The sequence below is a fragment of the Pongo abelii genome, chromosome 14 (genome assembly GCF_028885655.2).
Source record: "Pongo abelii isolate AG06213 chromosome 14, NHGRI_mPonAbe1-v2.0_pri, whole genome shotgun sequence".
Classification (NCBI taxonomy): domain Eukaryota; kingdom Metazoa; phylum Chordata; class Mammalia; order Primates; family Hominidae; genus Pongo; species Pongo abelii.
The window spans coordinates 21,686,374-21,709,558 of NC_071999.2; the positions used below are offsets into that span (position 1 = coordinate 21,686,374).

Below are 23,185 nucleotides of genomic sequence, written 5' to 3' on the forward strand. Positions count from 1 at the left end.
TCTGGCCTACTTCACTTAGCATAATGTTTTCAAAGTTCATCTATGTTGTAGTATGTATCAGAGTTTTATTCATTGTTAAAGCTGTATAATATTCCCCTGTATATGTTTACCAGCATTTTATTTATCCATTCACTCTTTGTTGGACACTTAGGTTGTTTTCACCTTTTGGCCGTTGTGAAAATGCTTCTGTGATCATTGTTGTACAAGTATCTATTTGAGTCATTGCTTTCAGTTATTTTGGGTTTATATCTCACAGTGAAATTGATGGGTCATAGATTAATATCCACATGTGACTTTGGGGAACCATTAAACTGTTTTCCATGGTGTGGTACCATTTTACATTTTTACCAGCAATACAGAAGAGTTCGAATTTCTGAAGGTCTTTATCAGCACTTTTCTTTTTTTAAAAAACGTTTTCCTCCATTTTTAAAATTTGTGTATGTATGTATGTATGTATATATGTATGTATGTAGAGCTGGAGTCTTGCTATGTTGCCCAGCCTGGTCTTGAACTCCTGGCCTCAATTGATTCTTTCACCTTGGCCTTCCAAAGCATTGGGATTACAGGTGTGAGCACCACCACGCCTGACCTCCTTTTTTAGAAAAATAGCAATCCTAGGCCAGGCACGGTAGCTCATGCCTGTAATCCCAGCACTTTGGGAGGCCGAAGCGGGCAGATCACGAGGTCAAGAAATCGAGACCATCCTGCCCAACATGGTAAAAATTTTTTGTAAAAATACCAAAATTAACTGGGTGTGGTGGCGCGCACCTGTAGTCCCAGCTACTTGGGAGGCTGAGGCAGGAGAATCACTTGAACCTGGGAGGCAGAGGTTGCAGTGAGCCAGGATCATGCCACTGCACTCCAGCCTGGCGACAGAGCGAGACTCCACCTCAAAAAAAAAAAAAAAAAAAAAGAAAGAAAAATAGCAATCCTAGTGCATGTGAAATGGTACTTTATTTTTTCTCTTTATTTTTTATTTTAAATTGTAAAAAAAAACAACAACAACATAAAATTTACTATTTTTAACCACTTTTAAGTGTTCAGCTCAATATTGGTCGGTATATTCACATTGTCACACAGGAGATCTCCAGACCTTTTTTATTTTATAAAACCAAAACTCTACCTATTAAACAACAATTCCCCAATTATCTCCTCCTCCAGCCCGTGGTAACCACCGTTTTACTTTCTGTTTATGAATTTGACTACTTTAGATACTTCACATAAGTGGAATCCTGCAGTATTTGTCTTTTTGTGACTGGCTGTTTTCAGGTAGCGTGATGTCCTCATGGTTCTGTTATAGCGTGTGTCAGAATTTTCTTCCTTTTAGAAGTCTATTGTATGTATATGTCTTTTAGGTCTGAGTAGTTTATAGTGTTGTTTAAGCCCCTTCCATTTCCTTACTGATCTTCTGTTTGGTGGTTCTATCCATTTTTGGAAGGGTATAATGAAGTCTTCAGCTATTATCATAGAGTTTTGTGTCTATCTCTCCTTTTAATTCTGGTAATTTTTGCTTTAATATATTTTGGTGCTTAGTTGTTAGGTATCTATATGTTAGAACTGCTGTATCTTCTTGCTAGAATGAACCTTTCATCAATATGTAATGTCCTTTGTCTCTTATAACCTTTTTTGATTTAAAGTTAATTTCTGATTAGTATAGCCACTCCAATTCTCATTTGGTTAATATTTGCATATATTAGGTTTTCTATCCTAACAGAAAATAGTACTCAGCTATTCTATATCTTTGTATCTGAAGTGAATCTTTTTCTTTTTCTTTAAATTGAGATGGGATCTCACTTTGTTGCCTAGGTTGGTCTCAAACTCCTGGGCTCAGGTGATCCTCCTGCTTTGGGCTCCCAAAGTGTTGGGATTACAGGCGTGAGCCATGGTGCCCGGCCCTAAAGTGAATCTTTTGTAGACAGCATATAGATGGATCGTGTTTTTAAAAATTCAGTCTGCCAGTGTATCTTTTATTATAATTTAATCCATTTATATCTAAGGTAAGTCTTCATAAGGATTTACCTCTGCCATTTTGCTGTTTTCTGCATGTCTTATGTTTTTTCCTTTCCATTTCTTTTTTTTTTTTTTTTTTTTTTTTGAGACAGAGTCTCACTTTGTCACCCGGGCTGGAGTGCAGTGGCGCGATCTCGGCTCACTGCAAGCTCCGCCTCCCGGGTTCACGCCATTCTCCTGCCTCAGCCTCCTCAGTAGCTGGGACTACAGGCGTCCGCCACCATGCCTGGCTAATTCTTTTGTATTTTTAGTAGAGACGGGGTTTCACTGTGTTAGCCAGGATGGTCTCGATCTCCTGACCTTGTGGTCCACCCACCTCAGCCTCCCAAAGTGCTGGGATTACAGGCATGAGCCACCGCGCCTGGCCAACCCTTTGCATTTCTTCTATTATTGCTTTTTATGTTAAATTTTTCTCTAGTGTGCCATTTGATTTCCTTCTTTTCTATATATTTTAAAAGTTTTTTTTTTTTTTTTTTTTTTGAGACGAGGTCTCGCTCTGTCACCCGGGCTGGAGTGCAGTGGTGCAGTCTCGGCTCACTGCAAGCTCCGCCTCCCGGGTTCATGCCATTCTCCTGCCTCAGCCTCCCGAGTAGCTGTGACTACAGGTGCCCGCCACCACTCCTGGCTAATGTTTTTGTATTTTTAGTAGAGACGGGGTTTCACCGAGTTAGGCAGGATGATCTTGAACTCCTGACCCAGTGATCCTCCCACCTTGGCCTCCCAAAGTTCTGGGATTACAGGCGTGAGCCACTGCGCCCAACCTGAAAGTATTTTTTAAGTGGTTACCTTGGGGATTAAAATAGCCATTATACCCTTCCAAAAATGGATAGAACCACCAAACAGAAGATTAAATTTGTAATAACATATTGCAAATAATTTGGTTTCAGAAGTATACAAACACTCTACTGCTATACTTCTCTGTCCTCTTCCTTTGTGATATTATTGTCATAGATTACATCTGTATATATTGTGTGCTCATTAATATAAATTTAAAATTACTGTTTTTTGGGGTTTTTTTTTGAGACGAAGTTTCGCTCTTGTTGCCCAGGCTGGAGTGCAATGGTGCAATCTTGGCTCACCACAACCTCCGCTTCCTGAGTTCAAGTGATTCTCCTGCCTCACCCGGCCGAGTAGCTGGGATTACAGGCATGTGCCACCACGCCGGCTAATTTTGTATTTTTAGTAGAGATGGGGTTTCTCCATGTTGGTCAGGCTGGTCTCAAACTCCCGACCTCAGGTGATCTGCCTGCCTTGGCCTCCCAAAGTGCTGGGATTACAGGTGTGAGCCACTGCTCCCAGCCTAAAATTACTGTTTTATGCCTTTATCTTTTATATCATATAAAAAAATTAATTATAAACCTAAAGTACGTTACCGCTGACTTTTCTGTTATTTCTTTTCTGTTATCTCTTCACTCATATTCTTTATTTCTTCTTACCATGTTGAGTTACTCTTCAGTGTTTTATCATTTTTGCTGGAAGAACTCTCTTCAGCATTTAATGTCAGGCAGGTCTGCAGGAAATGAACTTCTTTCTGCTTTTGCTTATTTGGAAATATCTTAGTTTCTCCTTATTTTTGGAGGGATTTTTTGCTGCATATAGAATTCTTGGCTGACAGATTTTTTTTTTTTCCCCTCTCTTTCTATTAACACTTTAAATATGTCATCCCACTGACTTCTGGCTTCTATAGTTTCTGATGAAAAATATGCTGATAATGATAATCTAGATAATCTAATGAGGATCCCTTGAACCAGATGAGTCTCTTCTCTCTTGCTGCTTTCAAAATTTCTGCTCTCTTTGAGGTCCACAATGTGTCTAGACATGGATATCTTTGAGTTTATCCTGCTTTTGGAGTTCATTGAGCTTCTTGGATATGTAGATTTATCATCATCATATTAGGGCAGTTTTCAGCCATTGTTTCTTCAAATGTTTTGTTAACTTTGGAAATCTGATTCTCCCAGTCTTTATAGATCGCAGATTTTTTACTTGTTGAGGGATAGAGCTGTTCACGTGACTTTTTCTGCACTTTTTTTTTTTTTTTGCCCAGTTTATGTTTCTTGTTTGTAGGCACTGGAGTTTCTGTTCCATTATCTCTGTGGTGAGGTAGTGACCTGACAACAATTTCCTTAAATATCTGCATAGAAAAGAGAAAACGATCATGTCTCAGTAAATCTGTGATAGATGCTACAGGGAAAGCTGCTCCTGCCCAGAAGGCTGAAACCAAGGAAGTGTCTGCTCCAGACCAGCCCAAACACACAATCCCAAATTTTGGTAAAAGTTCCTGTCAGCCCTGTGTACAGCCAGCTGTGCCAAGAACATAGTATGATATTCCCAAAGCTCAGTTGGGATGAGGAATGAGGGATAGTGGTTTGTACTATTAACTTATGAATGATCACCAGCCTCTCCCCGCATTGCTCCTGTATTTGTTTTAGGTGTACAGTCAGGTTCTAGAGATCCAAAGTAGTTGGTTCCAGTCATTTTTTCCCTCTCAGTGGTTGCTTGGGTGGAAGTACTCATACCTAGAACTTCTTGCCACACCATTTCGCCTAAAGTCACTGTCTTCATCTGTATTTTTTCTTTTTTAAAAATTTGTTATTTCATCTGTTTTTTTATGTCAGATTTACGAGGATCTTGTAACTTTAAAATTATAAAAATAAATTTGGTATTCTTGTAATTTATTTTTACATTAAATTTTTTATTAAATAATTTTTAAATTTAAGACTTTATCTTGTATTAACGTTTATGTATGATGAGGGGTAGGTGGCTCCCCAAATTTTTATTTTTATATTGAAATTTCTTTTCGGTGTGAGACAAGAATTCAAAGTAATATTTCTCAGTTGCTTCCCAGTTGTTTTATACTACTTTTCTGAAAAATTTATATACCCTATTGAAATTTCATTGTATACTAAATTCCTTGATATATTGGGTCTATTTCAGACTTTTTTTGTCTGTCTGGTCCATCTTTTCTTATTCCCTACCTCACTGTTTTATTTATTGTAGCTTCATAATATGCTAGTTTCTTCTGTTACTCATCTCTTTTTAGAATTTCCTGTTCTTGGCTGGGCGTCATAGCTCACGCTTATAATCCCAGCACTTTGGGATGCCAAGGCAGGCAGATCACTTGAGGTCAGGAGTTGGAGACCAGCCTGGCCAACATGGTGAAACCCTGTCTCTACTAAAAATACAAAAAGTTAGCTGGGCATGGTGGCGGGTGCCTGTAATCCTAGCTACTTGGGAGGCTGAGGGACAAGAATCACTTGAACCCAGGAGGTGAAGTTTGCAGTGAGTCGAGATTGTGCCACTGCGCTCCAGCCTGGGTGACAGAGCGAGACTCTGTCTCAAAAAAAAAAAAAAAAAAAAAGAATTTTCCTGTTCTTGATTATTTTTCCATATAAATTTGAGAATCAGTTTATCTAATTAAAAATTCTGTTAGTATTTTTATTGGGATCAAAGTAAGTTTGCAGATAATTTAGGGAAAATTGATATCTTTATGTTATTGAATCTTGCTTTGGAATTAGGTTTGTTTTTGTTGGTATTAGTACCGTGATGAATTCACGGATTTAAGCATATTTGAGGCCGGGCATGGTGGCTCATGCCTGTAATCCCAGTGCTTTGAGAGGCTGAGGTGGGAAGATCACTTAGGGCCAGGAGTTCAAGACTAGCCTGAGCAACATAGGGAGCCCTCATCTCTATAAGAAATAAAACAATTAGCTAGGCATGGCGGCACATTCCTGTAGCTCTAGCTTCTCAGGAGGCTGAGATGGGAGAATCACTTGAGTCCAGAAGTTCAAGGCTGCAGTGAGCTGTGATGATGCCATTGCATTCCAGCCGGGGTTGCCAGTGAGACCCTGCCTCTAAAAAACAGAAAAACAAGAAAAGCAAAAAACAAAAACAAAACAAACCCCAAACCACATATTTGATGTGTTTTAATTAATTGCAGTGATTTTTATTCATGTTCAAATTGTCCTATCTTTGGCCAGGTGGAGCCTATTCATATTGGCTGTGGAGTCCTTTTAACTCCATTAGTCTTCAGTAGCTTTCTTGCTATCTACTATAAGCAAGTGTTTTGGGCTAATCTTATACATTTCCTGCCTCTGACCTGCAATATACCATTTCTCCAAGGAGCCCTGGTTTCAGTAGGTGGGAAATGGTATTTTCATCTATTGGGTTTTAAGTTTCTGCACTCATATTTTTAACATGGAGGAGTACCTTTTTCCTCCTGTAAATACGAATTTTTTCCTAGCATTCTGTTCATTTTTGTGGATATCTTTTCTTATCTCTCTGAATATATTATTTTCTTAAAATGTTTTTTCCCCTTAGATAGTTACCGTTTCTACCAACTTGAGTTTTTCATCCCATTTGTTTTCATCAATCTTTCATATCTTTACTCAGCTGTCAGGTAGTCCTTGGTTGTCTGTTCGTGGTTAAGAACGCACATCTAAAAGCTGTGTGGACACTCTAAGCCGTTGAGGGTCACAGTACACTGTTGATGTCACACTTCATTAAGGGATGATCTGGGTGGATGTTTGTTGGGAAATCTCCATTCTTGGGTATCTTTTTATGAAATCATGTTTCCAGAAAGAGCCTTCCAATTTCCTGAATGGGGAGATGTGTGACTTGCAGTTTTAGGTGGAGGTTAGGTCTCAGCACCAGTACTGAGTATGTATCAGTTTATTTTATACCTCAGATTCAACTGAAATAAAGGTTTTGCCCCTGAACTGTGCCTTATATCTTCCTGTCCAAAGTCAATCTTGTACTTTCTCCACAGATTAAACTTGTGGATTTATTTGGATGGGAAAGGAAATGTAGGTTCTAATTGCTTTTCGGTAGTTTTCACTGAGTTGTCTATTAGCTGTCTTTTTTTTTTTTTGGAGACAGAGTCTCGCTCTGTCACTTAGACTGGAGTGCAGTGGCCTAATCTCGGTTCACTGCTACCTCCGCCTCCCAGGTTCAGGTGATTCTTATGCCTCAGCCTCCTGAGTAGCTGAGATTACAGGCGTGCACCACCATGCCTGGCTAATTCTTGTATTTTTAGTAGAGATGGGGTTTCACCATGTTGGCCAGGCTGGTCTTGAACTCCTGACCTAAAGTGATCTACCTGCCTCGGCCTCCCAAACATTAGCTGCCCTAAGTACATCATCCCTTTTGGAGAAGAGATGCTGCTATTAGGTTGGTGCAAAAGTAATTGCAGTTTTTGCCATTACTTTCAGTGGTTCCTGAACCTGTTGAGTATTCTATTTTGAACTGTTGCCTCATTCCTCTGGAAATTGTTATGTTGATGAAGATACTTCCTACCTTGACAAGTGAATGTTAACTGCAGTTTCATTTGTAATTTGTTCATTTCAAGACTTTGCTTCCTGTGGGTTCAGTGTTTACCTTTTTCAGGCCTGCTAAGTCAGATACAACTAATCCATGCTTATCTGCCTTCCCTCTTCCAAAATTTTAGTGCACTTGAATTCTCTCCTATCTCCCCTTCCTTGTAGGTTTGTCCTTTTTTTAAAAAAAAAAAAAACCTTATTGTAGGTTTAGTTGACCTTTGGATGGAAGCAAAATTTTATGGCCGTTCATTTGACTGATTTCTACATATTAATTTGTTATGTAGATACAATTATTTTACTATATAAACTCACTGTCTATAATAGTTTTTCAGGTAAATCTTTTGGGTCTTTGAGGGTAAAGAATTGTATAATTTGTATATAATATTTCCCCCACTTTCACTTTTTTTTTTTTGAGATGGAGTCTCATTCTGTCGCCCATGTTGGAGTGCAGTGGCACAATCTTGGCTCACTGCAACCTTTGCCTCCCATGTTTAAGCAATTCTCCTGCCTCAGCCTCTGGAATAGCTGGAATTACAGGCGTGTGCCACCATGGCACGGCTAATTTTTGTAGAGATGTAATTTTTAATAGAGATGAGGTTTTGCTGTGTTGGCCAGGCTGGTCTCAAACTCCTGACCTCAGATGATCCGCCTACCTCGGCCTCCCAAAGTGCTGGGATTACAGGCATGAGCCGCTGTGCCTGGCCTCACATTTTTATATTTCTTCATTTCTTTTTTGTGTAATCACATTGGCTGTTACTTCTATAACAGTGCTATATGGTAATAGTAGAAGAATGTTCTTGTCTTATTCTTGACTTTAATGATAATGCTTTTAATAATTCTTCCTATAATTCCTTCTTCCTATTTTATTAGGAATTTTTATTTTTTATTATTTTTTTCTTTTTTGAGATAGAGTCTCACTCTCTTGCCCAGGCTAGTGTGCAGTGGTGCAATCTTAGCTCACTGCAGCCTCGACCTCCTGGGCTCAAGTGATCCTCCCGCCTCAGTCCCATAAGTAGCTGGGACCACAGGCGTGCATCACTATGCCCATCTGATTTTCTTATTTTTTGTAGAGTCGGGGTTTCTCCATGTTGCCCAGGCTGGTCTCCAACTGCGGGCTCAATAGATCTGCCCGCCATGGCATCCGAAAGTGCTGGGATTACAGGCGTGAGCCACTGTGCCCGGCCAGGAATTTTTATTCTTAACATTTTAAATTTGTCATATTAACTCAGAACTATTATAAGTGCCATGAATACATACTGACTTATAATACTCTTTGCTGTAAAAAAGAGTTCACTTTAGCTTTCTTTGTAATTCTTTAACGATACTTAGAAAGCGTTTAGATAGGCTTGTAAGGGAGAAGATGATAAATACTTTTGTTGAAGCACTTTGAAGTGCTTTTTGTGATTTTGTTTTTTGAAGGTTCATCAGCCTTTTTCAGCAAGTACTAATATTTTCTTGATACTAATATATGAACATTTATATTTTAACTATCACCTTTTCGTTGTTTTTTCGTGACAACATCAACTGTTGTGTTAATTCTCACCGAATCAAAATAAAGACCAAATAGAACTGAAAGCATTTATGATTTATAATGTGGAGTATCACAAGGCAGCTTAAAAATTAATTGGAAACTTACTGAAATTCTGAGGTACAAGCACCAGTTGTCTGGTAATTGTTTAGGAGTTAGGTAAGTATTTAGGAGTGTGCTAAGTGGTTTTCACATCCAGTTATACCTTCGAATTAGAAGAAAAGCCATGTGAACTATTTTTATACCATTTACTGTAGTAAAATGGAAACTCAGATAAGTTATTTGTTTAGTCTTAAATAGCTGGTTAGAATTGACTGGAGGTAGAAGAGTGGCGGCTACATGGAGTAGATTTTACTTTGATAATGGAGAAGTGGTCAACTTCTAATTGGATTGTCTTTCTTTAAAGGACTAAGTAGATGTTTTCTGGTTGAAACATTATTTCTATGATATGTAGAAGTGACCAATATTATTTACGGTCTATGATTTTAAGATAACTGTCATAGTTGAATGGTTATTCTGTTTCGAGAAGTAGATTGCTGCAGGGATCTAACTGTGGTAAATAAAGACCTATTTTAGGCTGCACTATTTTCTTCTAAGGAGACCGAATTGACACATAGCAGCCACCAGAGGGAACTGTGAAATCAGTTCTAGCTTTTCTGCCCCAGAAGTGGTTTTATTCTGTTTTAAGTATGCCAAAACAAAGGAGCCAAATAACTTATATATTAAAAGCCTACACATTTTATAACATCTGTAGATTTGGGCTGAGCTGTTATCTCATTTCTGTGAAAATCATTATGTTGATCAGGTACTTCCCTTATGACAAGTGAATGTTAACCACAAATTCAGCTTCGTTGTGTTTTTTGTTGTTGTTGAGACGGGGTTTCACTCTGTTGCCCAGGCTAGAGTGTAGTGGCATGATGTCTGCTATCTGCTTACAGCAACCTCTGCTTCCCTGGCTCAAGCGATCCTCTCACCTCAGCCCCCGAAGTAGCTGGGACTACAGACGTGCACCACCACGCCCAGCTAATTTTTGTATTTTTTGTAGAGTCAGGATTTCACTCAGTCACCAGGGCTGGTCTCTAACTCCTAGACACAAGTGATCTGCCTGCCTCTGTCTCCTAAAGTACTGGGATTACAGGTGTGAGCTACCATGCCTGGCCCCATTCATTGTTTTTTAAATCCCATTGTAGGTTGGTACTTCGGGCTTGCTGTTTCTTTTGAAGCTGTGTATTTTGAATATTGATTTGGTTATTTTATTGAATGGTTGTGTTTGTTTTTTTTTAAATAAGAGCTGTGGCCGGGCACAGTGGCGCCTGTAATCCCAGATACTCAGGAGGCTGAGGCAGAGAATTGCTTGAATCCAGGAGACAGAGGTTGCAGTGAGCCGAGATCATGCCACAGCACTCCAGCCTGGGCGACAGGGCGAGACTTGGTCTCAAAAAGGAAAAAAAAAAAGAAAAATTTGGCTGGGCGTGGTGGCATGTGCCTGTAGTCCCAGCTACTCGGGAGGCTGAGGCACAAGAATTACTTGAACCCTGGAGGCGGAGGTTGCAGTGAACTGAGATTGCACCACTGCATTACAGCCTGGGCAACAGAGTAAGACTCTGTCTCAAAAAAATAAATAAATAAATAAATAAATAAATAAAGCCAGGTGTGATGGCGTGTGCCTATAAATCCCAGCTACTGAGGAGGTTGAGGGAGGCAGGTTGCTTGAGCTTGGGAGTTCGAGACCAGGCCAGGGCAACATGGCAAAACCCTGTCTCTGCCAAAAAAAATACAAAAACAATCAGCCTGGCGTGTGGCGTGTGCCTGTGGTCCCAGTTACTCAGGAGTCTGAGACAGGAGGATCCCTTGAGTCCAGGAGTTGGAGGTTGCAGTGTTGCAGTGAGCCTAGATCGCACCACTGCACTCCAGCCTAGGCAATAGAGCCAGACTCTTTCTCAAAAAAAAAAAAAAAAAAAAAAAAAAAGGATAATTCTGTTTAAAAGCTTAACCCAGCACACATCTATAGTCCTAGCTACACAGGCAGGAGAATCACTTGAGCCCAGGAGTCCAGCATGGGCAACATAGAAAGATCGCCATCTCAGAAAAAACAAACAAAAACAAAGCAAAAAAAAGAGGGGTGATTATTTACTTTACCCAAAGACCTATAAATTACTACTTCATATCCTAAGACTTTATTTCAGAAATTAAAATATAAACATCATTACTCTAAGACAGTTCCTTAATAGGGAAAGCTTGTTTATAGCAAAAATAAGATATACTAAGGAGAAAGTTTCAGATAAGTCCTTTAGTTACTTTTAAATAAATTTGAAAAAACAAAATTTTTAACATTTCTATTACAGAAAGTTTTAAAAATTGAAGTATACTGGATAACATTTTCATTCAAAATTGTCATAACTAATTCAATTAAAATTTTTTAAATACAAGTACTGTCATCAGTAATAACTAACATTCTTTTAATGGTTATTGTGGACCAAATATTCATGTCAAACACTATAGCAGCCCCTTGAAGTAGAATCATTATTATATCACTTGTACAGATTAAAAAAAAATCCTCAGCGGGGCACGGTGGCTCACACCTGTAATCCCAGCACTTTGGAAGCCCAAGGCAGGTGGATCACTTGAGGTCAGGAGTTCGAGACCAGTCTGGCCAACATGGTGAAACCCCGTCTCTACTAAAAATACAAAAAAGTTAGCCGGGCATGGTGGCTCATGCCTGTAATCCCAGCTACTCAGGAGGCTGAGGCAGGAAAATTGCTTGAACCTGTGAGGTGGAGGTTGCAGTGAGCTGTGATCGTGCCACTGCACTCCAGCCTGCAGCCTGGGCAAGAGAGCAAGGCTCCGTCTCAAAAAAAAAAAAATAATAAAATAAAATAAAGTAAAATAAAATCCTCAACAGGTAAGTAAGCTGCTTAAAACCACAGCAAGAAAATGGCAGAGGTCAGGATTTAAATATTCATATCTATTAAGCAAAATGAAATTAAATATTAATAATGTAAATAAACAATGCAGCTCTTATTTTTTTTTCTTGAGACAGAGTCTCTCACCGTTGCCCAGGCTGGAGTGCAGTGGCGCAATCTCAGCTCACTGCAGACTCCACCTCCTAGGTTCAAGCTATTCTCCTGCCTCAGCCTCCCGAGTAGCTGGGATTAAAGGCGCCTGTCACCACGCCTGGCTAATTTTTTGTATTTTTGGTAGACATGGGGTTTCACTGTTTTGGCCAGGCTGGTCTCAAACTCCTGACCTCGTGATCCGCCCACCTGGGCCTCCCAAAGTGCTGGGATTACAGGCGTGAGCCACTGCACCCGAGCCCCCTGCTACTTTTGTGTGTGTGTGTGTGTGTGTGTGTGTGTGTGTATATATATATATATATATATATATATGTAGGAAAGATGGGTTTTTGTCATATTGGCCAGGCTGGTCTCGAACTCCTGAGCTCAGACAATCTGCTCGCCTCAGCCTCTCAAAGTGCTAGGGTTACGGGCGTGAGCCACCGTGCCCAGCCTAATTTTTGTATTTTAGTAGAGACAGGGTTTCACCATGTTGCCCAGGTTGGGCTTGAACTCCAGAGCTCAAACAATCTTCTTGCCTCAGCCTCCCAAAGTGTTGGGATTACAGGCGTGAGCCACTGCTCTCAGCCCATTTTCTTTAAAGCAGTGATAAATGTATCTTTTGACATTTTCCAGTCTCAGCATGTCTTTCATCTGACAGCAGATAGACACACAGCTCTTTCATTGAGAGGAACAGAGACTGGTTTTGAAACCGAGCTCTGTGTATAGTGTGTGAATCCTTTACTGTCTTGGGACCTTGGGCAGTTTTAATTAATGTGTGAGCTGCTGTTTTATTATAGAAAAAAATTCTGTTTTTTTAACTCAAAGGGGTTGTCACAGTTACGTGAGAATAAAATAAGACCTTGGTATTCTGTAAAATACTGTATGTTTTTGAAAATATTTCATTTTCTTACTTTGTTGAGTGGTGGAACAGTGCCCTTCTGACACTAGAACTTGGTTTATGGTCAGAGAATAATACAGCATATATAAACTAAAGGGCTAGAGTGTATACTTGGATAGCTAAATAATGCTATTACTTAAAAATAACTTTGATAGTTAAAGTGAACATAATTGGCTTTGGTTTCTGATCTTTCCACAAATATTTGGGACAATTGTCTACTCTGTGCTCAAGCATTGTGTTAGGTCTTAGAGAGTCAGTGAAAAGACAAGTTATGGCTGGGCATGGTGGCTCACACCTGTAATTCCAGCACTTTGGGAGGCTGAGGTGGGTGGATCACGAGGTCAAGAGATGGAGACCATCCTGGCCAACATGGTGAAACCCCGTCTCTACTAAAAATACAAAAAATTAGCTGGGCGTGGTGGCGCATGCCTGTGGTACCTGCTACTCAGGAGGCTGAGGCAGGAGAAGTGCTTGAACCCAGGAGGTGCAGGTTGCGGTGAGCCAAGATCGATCACGCCACTGCACTCCAGCCTGGGTGACAGAGACTCCATTTCAAAAAAAAAAAAAAAAAAAAGAAAAGAAAAGACAAATTAATGATTCATTAAAAAGTAAGTATACCCATATTTGATGTCTGTGAAAAGTGCTTATTCTGCATCTCTTTTTGTATCTGGAGATTGCATCTTTGACTAGAATTTTGTCAACTGTATATCATCTTCCGCTACTGACTCCTTTTCCTTCCTTTATTCAGTCAGGTGCTTAGCTGCATGAAACTCTAGATTAAAGCAGAAAACAAAGTGCATCTGATTGACCACTCACCCTCCCCTGCCTAAACTTCTGCCCTTCCTAGCAAACTACTTCTGTCAGTATGATGTGATCCTCTCAGGAGTTTTTTTTCCCCCATGAATTTATGTACAAATATATATACTTCAAGGAAAATAGCGTATATATAGGTTTTTGGGATATGCATAACATCACAGTAGTAATTTTCTTTGTGTTCTATAACTTTCTAATTTTCAATTTTTGTGGGTACTTTGTAGGTGTTTTTGTGGGTACACTGTAGGTGTATTTATGAGTTATATGAGATTGTTTTTGTTTTTGTTTTGGAGACAGAGTCTCACGCCATCACCCAGGCTGGAGTGCAGTGGTGCAGTCTCCGCTCCCTGCAACCTCCATGTCCCAGGTTCAAGCGATTTTCATGCCTCAGCCTCCTGAGTAGCTGGAATTACAGGTGCATGCTACCATGCCCAGCTAATTTTTGTATTTTTAGTAGAGATGGGGTTTCACCATGTTGGCCAGACTGGTCTCTAACTGCAGACCTCAAGTGATCTGCCTGCCTCAGCCTCTGCCCGTCTACATGAGATGTTTTGATACAGACATGCATTGTGTGATAATCACATCATGGAGAATGGAATATCCCTTCAACTATTTATCCTTTGTGTGGCAAATAATCCAGTTATACTCTTATTTTAAAATGTACAATTAGATTATTATTGACTATAGTCACCCTGTTCTGCTATCAAATAATAGGTCTTATTCTATTTTTTTGTGCCCATTAACCCACACCTCGCCACTACCCTTCTCAGCCTTTGCTAAGCATCCTTCTACTCTATCTCCATGAGTGTTCTGTAACTTTTAAAACTCATCAGTATACCTTGTAGATTTTTTTTCATGTCAGTAAGAGATCTTGCTTTTAAAATACCCTAATCTGTTCACTTTTTCTCATCTCCCATCACCACCCTTTTTCAGCCACTGTCATCTCTCACTTGTACCATTTCAATGGCCATCTAGTTTGTTTCTTTGCTTCCAGTTTTTCCCTCTTGTTCCCACATAGCGGCCACAGTCATCTATTTAAAACCTGAGATTGTATCACCTCTTTGCTGAAAACATGGCAATGTTTCCTGTTCCAGTAAAATCCAAACTTTCACCTTTAGTTAGAATTAATGCTTTCTAAGCTTAGGCGGGGCTGTTTACCTGTTTTGATTACTGATTTTTCCCATGTGCCTAGAAAGTATCTTGTGCATACTAGGTGCTCTGTAAATCTGTTAAATGTAATTAATGAATTAGCTAGTTGGCCTTGATGTGTTATTCTCTGCCTGTTTATCTCATTTTATCCTCCTCTTTGCTTCCTACTTTGATCTGCCACATTGGCTTTATTCTGCTGCTTGGATTGGCCAACTTCATTCCCTCTAGGCTTTGTAGAAGCTGTTTTCTTTGCCTGGAATATCCTGGCCCCAGTTTTCTCACAGCTGAATCTTATCATTTCGTATTTCAGTGTAAATGTCACTTGCTTAAAGAGATGTTCTCTGATCACCAAACTAGTTATCTCTTCACCTTCTGTTATTCTGTTTAAAAATTTTTTAATTTAGTTTAAAAAAAAAGTGATAAATCATGTGGCCCAAAATTAAGAAAATGCTACGAGACGTACAGTGAAAAATGCCTCTACCACTGTCATCTGTAAATCAAAGCAATACATATTAGTCTCTTTTTTATCCTTTCAGAGGCTCTTTAAATGAAGTGTTTTTAAACCAGCCTTTAAGAACTATATAGCCAGTACCTCCTCATCTTTTCAGATAATACACTATGAAAATTAGGCCAAACCACTGTATATAAGCCACTTCAACTTCCTTTTCATCCTATCTACAATTTAATCTATAGTCTATACTTGCCCTTCAGTTTTACCTCTTCTAGTTGGTTTCCCTTGCATTTTGCCCCCCAAGTTTGATCTGTGAGATCAAAATGGTTCTTGTTCAGAATTAGTGATATTACCACTTGAGCCCATGATCTGTCTCATCTCCATTTGCTCAGTAACTTTGTTCTAGAACTTTTCTCTGTGTGTGTGTGTGTGTGTGTGTGTGTGTGTGTGTGTGTGTGTATGTATGTATGTATATGTATGTGTTTTCTTTTGAGACAGGGTTTACTCTGTTGCCCAGGCAGAAATATAGTGACACAATCATAGCTCACTGCAACCTCGAACTCCTGGGGTCAAGTGATCCTCCTGCCTCAGCCTCCTGAGTAGCCAGGACTACAGATGTGCGCCACCATGACTGGCTGATTTTTAAATTTTAGTATTTAGTAGGTTTGAGGTCTTGTTATGTTGCTCAGGCTGGTCTCAAACTCCTGGGCTCAAGCAGTCCTCCCACCTCAGCCTCCCAAAATGCTAGGATTATAGGTATGAGCCATTGTGTCTGGCCTGAGGTTATCTTCTTAACTCTGCTATTTTCTTTGACTTCAGCACAACCTGGCATATAGGAGGTGCTTAGAAAATATTAATTGAATATAGCAGAATGATGAGTTTTGAACTCTTGAATTTTAGAGACCTGGGTATTCAACCTAGCTGTGTGACTTGGACAAGAGAGTTAGCATCTGTAAGCCAGAATTTCTTTTCTTTTCTTTTTTCATTTTTTCATTTTGAGACAGGGTCTCACTCTGTAGCTCAGGCTGGAGCGCAGGGGCACAATCATGGCTGGCTTCAGCCTCAAACTCCCGGCCTCAGATGATTCTCCTCTTCAGCCTCCTGAGTAGCTGGGACTGCAGGCATGTGCTACCACGCCTGGCTAATTTTTGTATTTTTTGTAGAGATGGGGTTTTTTCGTGTTGCCCAGGCTGGTCTCAAACTCGTGGGCTCAAGTGATCTGCCCACCTCAGCCTCCCAATGGTCACACTGCCTTCTCTTTTACTTGTAGTTTCCCTTTGCATGTCTTTTATAAGGGTACTTGTGAGTGCATTTGTGACCCACCCAGGTAATCCCATATGAATCTCACTTGAAAATCCTTAACGTTAATCATATCTGCAAAGTCCCTTTTTCCATGTAAGGTAACGTTGTAGGTTCCAGGAATGGGGACCTGATGTCTTTGGTGACCTTTATTCAGCCTGCTACTGGGATATAAAGCACACAGTATAGTGCCTGGCAAAAAAAAGAATTTATGCTTTCTGGATAGGGTCAAGAAAGATTAAGATTTTCAGGAAGATTTGATTGTAGAATTAATGGGAGCCAGAGAATATGAGAAAAATGGGTTAAAAAAAGATGAGATGGCCAGGCACAATGGCCCATGCCTGTAATCCCAGCACTTTGGGAGGCTGAGGCCAAGTTCAGGGGATCTCTTGAGCCTAGGAATTTTGAGACCAGCCAGGGCAACATAGTGAGACCTCGTCTCTACCAAAAAAAATAAAATAAAATAAATTAGCCAGGTGTGGTGGCGATGGCCTGTAGTCCCAGCTACTTGGAGGTGGGAGGATCGCCTTAACCTGGGAGGTCGAGGCTGTAGTGAGCCATGATCACAACGCTGCACTCCAGGCTGGGTGACAGAACGAGACCCTGTCCTTCCCCACCCCCCAAAAAAGATAAGGTAAGGGAAAGGATTATGTGATGCAGTGAATAAATGGGATAAGTGTATAATGAAGTAATTATTTTTTGTCAGATTTTGATTTTTTTTTTCTTGTTCAGATGTGTGGGAGGATTTATCCATATTTTTAGTGTTAAATTTTATGGAGTAAATAGTGTACCCCTGAAAGGAGGTGGTGGTGGTGGTAGGAATATATTGCATGTGATTACCATGAATATATTGCATATGATTAATTATCCAATAAAAATTGGATAATTGCCTTCCATGTTATCCTGCAAAAGTTAACATGTAAACTATATGAAATGATTAATGAATAGATATCACATATTTTCCTGAATGTTAGACAAGAATCACTTCATTTAGAATAAAAATAAAATAAAAGTACCCTTTAAATCAATGGTTTCAGTTAGAGTAACATGAAAAGTCATACTGACATTTTAATTCTTTTTTCTATTTTCCTAACAGGTTCTTTGGCATGGACACAAGTTCAGTGGGAGGATTAGAATTGACTGATCAGACTCCTGTTTTATTAGGGAGTACGGCCATGGCAACTAGTCTCACGAATGTAGGAAACTCATTTAGTGGTCCAGCTAATCCTTTAGTGTCTAGATCTAATAAGTTTCAGAACTCGTCAGTGGAAGATGATGATGATGTTGTTTTTATCGAACCTGTACAACCTCCCCCACCTTCTGTACCAGTGGTAGCTGATCAAAGAACCATAACATTTACATCATCAAAAAATGAAGAACTACAAGGAAATGATTCCAAAATTACTCCTTCCTCAAAAGAGTTGGCATCTCAGAAGGGAAGTGTAAGTGAGACAATTGTCATTGATGATGAAGAGGACATGGAAACAAATCAAGGGCAAGAGAAAAATTCCTCCAATTTTATTGAACGAAGACCTCCTGAGACTAAAAACAGAACCAATGATGTGGATTTCTCCACTTCCAGTTTTTCAAGAAGTAAGGTAAATGCAGGAATGGGTAATAGTGGTATCACCACAGAACCAGACTCTGAAATTCAGATTGCTAATGTTACAACTTTAGAAACAGGTGTAAGCTCTGTGAATGATGGCCAATTAGAAAATACTGACGGGCGAGATATGAACTTAATGATTACACATGTAACATCACTGCAGAATACCAACTTGGGAGATGTCTCTAACGGACTGCAGTCAAGTAATTTTGGTGTTAATATACAAACATACACCCCATCTTTAACTTCACAGACCAAGACTGGAGTAGGACCTTTTAATCCTGGTAGAATGAATGTGGCAGGAGACGTTTTTCAGAATGGAGAATCTGCAACTCATCATAATCCTGGTAAGCAGTAAGAGATACTCTACTTCATGTAAATGAATTTAAACTTTCGGCTGCTGCTTTTTTCATTGTAGTAACTGGTATTACCTTGTTTAGTTTCATCATGTGAAATATGTGAATTATATTGAATTTTATCTTAAGTTTGGAATTTTAATAAGAATTGTAAAACCGTGTATAGTATTTTTCTGTGGATTACTAAAAAGTTAATCATAAAGTAACTTTATATTTAAAGAATTTAAGAAAAAAATACTCTTTACATTCATCACCAAAGTCTGATAATTTGGCCGGGCACGGCGGCTCACACCTGTAATCCCACCACTTTGGGAGGCCAAGGTGGGTGGATTGCTTGAGCCCAGGAGTTTGAGACCAGTCTAGGCCACATAGCGAGATGCTATCTCTAAATTTAAAAAGCAAAACAAACAAAAGAATGAAGTGTGATAATTTAATATCTTGTTTGTCATGTATTTTTGCTAATAGAATTTTTACTAGTGTTTTAGTATATAAATTAGAGAACCAAAAGATTAATATAATAGCACACTTAAAGAACAGTTTAATATTGTACAGTAGTTGCATTTAGATTTTTTTTTGAGATAGAGTCTTGCTCTGTCACCCAGGCTGGAGTGCAGTGGCGCGATCTTGGCTCACTGCAATCTCCGCCTCCTGTGTTCAAGCGATTCTCCTCCCTCAGCCTTTCAAGCAGCTGGGATTATAGGCGTCCACCACCATGCATGGCTAATTTTTGTATTTTGTATGGGGTTTTATCATGTTGGTCAGGCCAGGCTGGTCTCAAAATCCTGACCTCAGGTGATCTGCCCACCTCAGCCTCCCAAAATGCTGGGATTACAGGCGTGAGTCACTGCACCTGGCCGCATTTAGATTTATTTCTACTTTCCCTGTGCTTAATTTAATTAATTAGTTAATTTTTTGGGACAGGGTCTCTCTCTGTCGCCCAGAGTGGAGTAGAGTGGCACAATCTCAGCTCACTGCAACCTCGACCTCTTGAGCTCAGGTGATCCTTCCACCACAGCCTCCAGAGTAGCTGGGACCACAGGCATGAGCCACCATGCCTGGCTAATTGAAAAAAAAAAAAAAAATTATTTGTAGAGACAGAGTCTCACTGTGTTGCCCAGGCTGGTCTTATACTCCTGGGCTCAAACATTCCTTCTGCCTTGGCCTCCTAAAGTACTGGGATTCTAGGTATGAGCCACCATGCCCAGCCATTTTATTTTTTATTAAGAGTTGGCTAAGGTTTTCTTTTATTTTTCTCACATTTGAAGAAAGCCAAACATATCATCCTTTTTTTCTTTTCTAAAACTACTTTAAAGTTATGATTGACATGCAAAAGGCTGTATATGTTTAATGTATACAACTCGATAATGCCGTGTTTATTTTTGACCACGTATCTTTAGCTTTTAGTTAGCATTTTACTACTAAAAATTTTTTTAAAATTATTTTTCAAGGGCATAAATAAGCAATACTTTTTTTTCTTATTTATTTATTTATTGACAGAGTCTTGCTGTGTCGCCCAGGCTGGAGTGCAGTGGTGCAATCTCGGCTGACTGCAACCTCTGCCTCCCTAGTAGCTGGAATTATAAATGTGTGCCACCATACCCAGCTAATTTTTGTATTTTTAGTAGAGATGGGGTTTCACCATGTTGGCCAGGTTTGTCTCGAACTCCTGGCCTCAAGTGATCCATCTGCCTCGGCCTCTCAAAGTTCTGAGATTACAGGTGTGAGCCACTGTACCCAGCCCCCCACCTTTTTTTTTATTTGAAGGTTGATAGTTTTCTTGACTATTTGAAATTGTTTTCTGTGAGCAGCCTTGTTCTGTGAAAACTTTAAAATATGGAAGTGATAAGAACTCTGTGCCAGCCTGGACAACATGGTGAAAAAATACAAAATACTGAAAATATGAAAAGTTAGCTAGGCATGGTGGTGCACACCTGTGGTCCCAGCTACTTGGGAGGCTCAAGTGGGAGGATTCCTTGAGCCCCATAGGCAGAGGTTGCAGTGAGCTGAGATTGTGCCACTACACTCTAGCCCAGGCAGCAGAGTGAGACATTGTCTAAAAAAAATGGAGAGCTGAGCATGAAGGTATGGGGTGTGGAGCTGTTGAGATATGAGGATCCCTTGAGGCCGGGAGTTGGAGACTGTAGTGCTCTGTGCTACTGCCTGTTAATAGCCAGCACACACCAGCCTGCGCAACACAGTGAGACCCAATCATAGTCCTCCTGAGTAAAGATGACCACTGTCAATGCTTTGGGTGGTTGTCTTTTAGTCTTTTTTTGTATTTTGTTAACCTAGTGGAAATGCAGATCTGTGTAGTTTTGTTGTCTGTTTTTTCCTCCACTGCATTTTCTCGTACCATTAACTATTTATATAAGTTTTAATGGCTGCACAATGGATATTGATGTAACATTCCCATATTTGGCTTTTACATTGTTTCCCATATTTTGCTGTTGTAGGTCTATGATGAAATATTTGTTCACATTCCTGATTCTTTCCTTAGAGTATATTCCTACAAGTGAAGTTACTGGGCTAAATGATATGATTACTCCCATGCCCCTAACGATTTTTGGTTTAAAAATGCATACCTGGTATATAGTAGCGTTAAAATAAATATGCTCTTTTTTACTCAGTTTTGAAATTTCTTGTTACTTCTAAAACTCCTTATAGGTAGGTAGAAGTGTGTGTATGTGTGTGTGGGTGTATGTGTGAGTTTGTATGAGCATTTTTAACTTACAGAAATACATTGTAATAATGCTTTTTAAAAAGCTCTTAGCAATTTATACTGTCATGAACTGTATGTTAGTCTTTCATTGTAACCTTGCCGCTTAAATAGTGCTCAAATTAGTTTTAAAATAGCTATTTTTTCTTTCTTATATGTAAAAATATAAAGAAAATGATGTTAAGTCTTACTACTGAGAATCAAAATTAATGGTACATATAATTCTAACCTGAGATCATAGCATAGGTACAGTTTTGCAACCATTCCTGCCATTCCTTTTAATACCTAGCAGTAGATCTTGAAATTTTGTTCATGTCAATATATGCGTGTGAAATTTGTCTATTTTGTATTTAGCTTGGTTCCAGTTTTTCCTACTTAGATAATTATTTTTAAGAATATTCTTGTGTATACATCTTCGGATACTTACTTCTTTAGGAATATTGCTGGATCAAAGAGACCGTATCATAAGAATTGTGTTCCTGTTTACTCAAACTCTGTAAACTCGTCATCAGAAAAACTGTACACAAAGAGACATATGAATTGGGTCTTGCATTTATATGCTGATTTTATTTGTAATAGAGAATAATGGATGAAGAGCTATAAAATCTTGGCTATTTATATTGGTTCTTGAACTAATTGTTAATTGGGAAAATTTACCAGCTATCTTTTCATGAAATCCCTTGTATGAAATTGAAGGTTTAGATAAAATGATTAGGCCTTTTCTATTCCTAAAAAAATTTTTTGATGTCGGAGGAAATAAAAATGTAAAACTAGGGCAAATGTAAATTGAAAACAGAGAAGCACCATTTTTTTCAGTGTCAAGGCAATAGATGCCCTGAAGTTTTGATAGGCTCCTTTAACTATGTATTCAAGTGACAAGCCTACAAAATAGAACACCCCGAGGAGCCACTATTTGTGTGGGCAAGAGCTGTTTCTTTTACATATGTTCAAGCATAATTTTTGACTGGAGGCCTTTTTTTCTTTCTTAAGATGGAATTACCAGTTCTTCTAGTGACTTTCTTTCTCGTTGATTAGATTTTTACCCATTTATTGAAACTGGTCATTTACTGTGATGATAGTTAAATAACAGAATTCCAGAATGCACTCTTTATTCTACTAAGTTTGGTGTGTTCTTGTTTTTGTTTTTCAAACTAGGGGTATTAATAGAGTCAGGTAAAATCTGAATAGCCCCTCGAAACCATTAGGTTGATGGAATGGGTCAGAACCAAAAAATCATCCTTTTTAAAGTTTTGGTAGTAAAGTTTTCCCAAGCTCTGGTTGTATTTTGTACTGCAAGGAAAATAATTTTTTTCCTGTGGAAGGGCAGCTTTTATGTATGGAAGTTCAAAATACAGGAGAAACTAGAAAGGAAAAAGAAATTTATGAGAGACCGGAGTAGTAGAAATTAGAAGTGGTAACCTGAAAAGTTTCAAAATGAAGATAGGTTATGGTATTGGTAGTGCCATGAGAGGCCTGCAGAACAGCAACTAGTGCAGCAAACTGGAGACTCCTACTACGCACTAAAGAAGCTTAGCACAAAAGAGAAAAGATGTCCTCTAGCATTAATAGTTACCACACCTCAGTACTGTGCTGTGCTGAACCTTTGCAGTGGTAGAGGAATTTGACATTGGATTGGTCAGTACAGGCATACCTCATTTTATAGTGCTTTGTTTATTGCACTTCACAGATAATTGCATTTTACACAAATTGAAGGTTTGTGGCAACATTGAGCCGAGTAAGTCTTTTGGTGCCACACTTCCAACATCATGTGGTCACTTCGTGTCCCTGTTTCACATTTTGGTAATTCTCACAATATTTCAGACCTTTTCATTATTATTATATCTGTTACGGTGATCTGTGATCTGTGATCTTTGATGTTACTATTGTAATTGTTTTGGATGCCATAAACCGTACCCATATGAGAGTGAACCTAATTGATAAATGTTGTGTGTGTTCTAACTCTCCCTCTCCTTGGACCTCCCTATTCC

The 23,185-nt window shown here is 39.2% G+C and overlaps 1 protein-coding gene across 13 annotated transcripts in view; it reads left to right on the top strand.

Moving 5' to 3' along the window:
* The window catches only part of ZMYM2 (zinc finger MYM-type containing 2), a 222,667-nt gene that overhangs the window by 112,203 nt on the left and 87,279 nt on the right, over positions 1–23,185 (top strand). For 6 of the 13 annotated variants that reach the window (XM_054528716.2, XM_054528717.2, XM_054528714.2 and 3 more), the window contains 2 exons: positions 17,616–18,117; positions 18,379–18,472. In XM_054528716.2, coding sequence (XP_054384691.2) covers positions 17,626–18,117; positions 18,379–18,472 — 586 coding nt within the window. In that variant the 5' untranslated portion in view covers positions 17,616–17,625. 13 annotated transcript variants of the gene reach the window in all.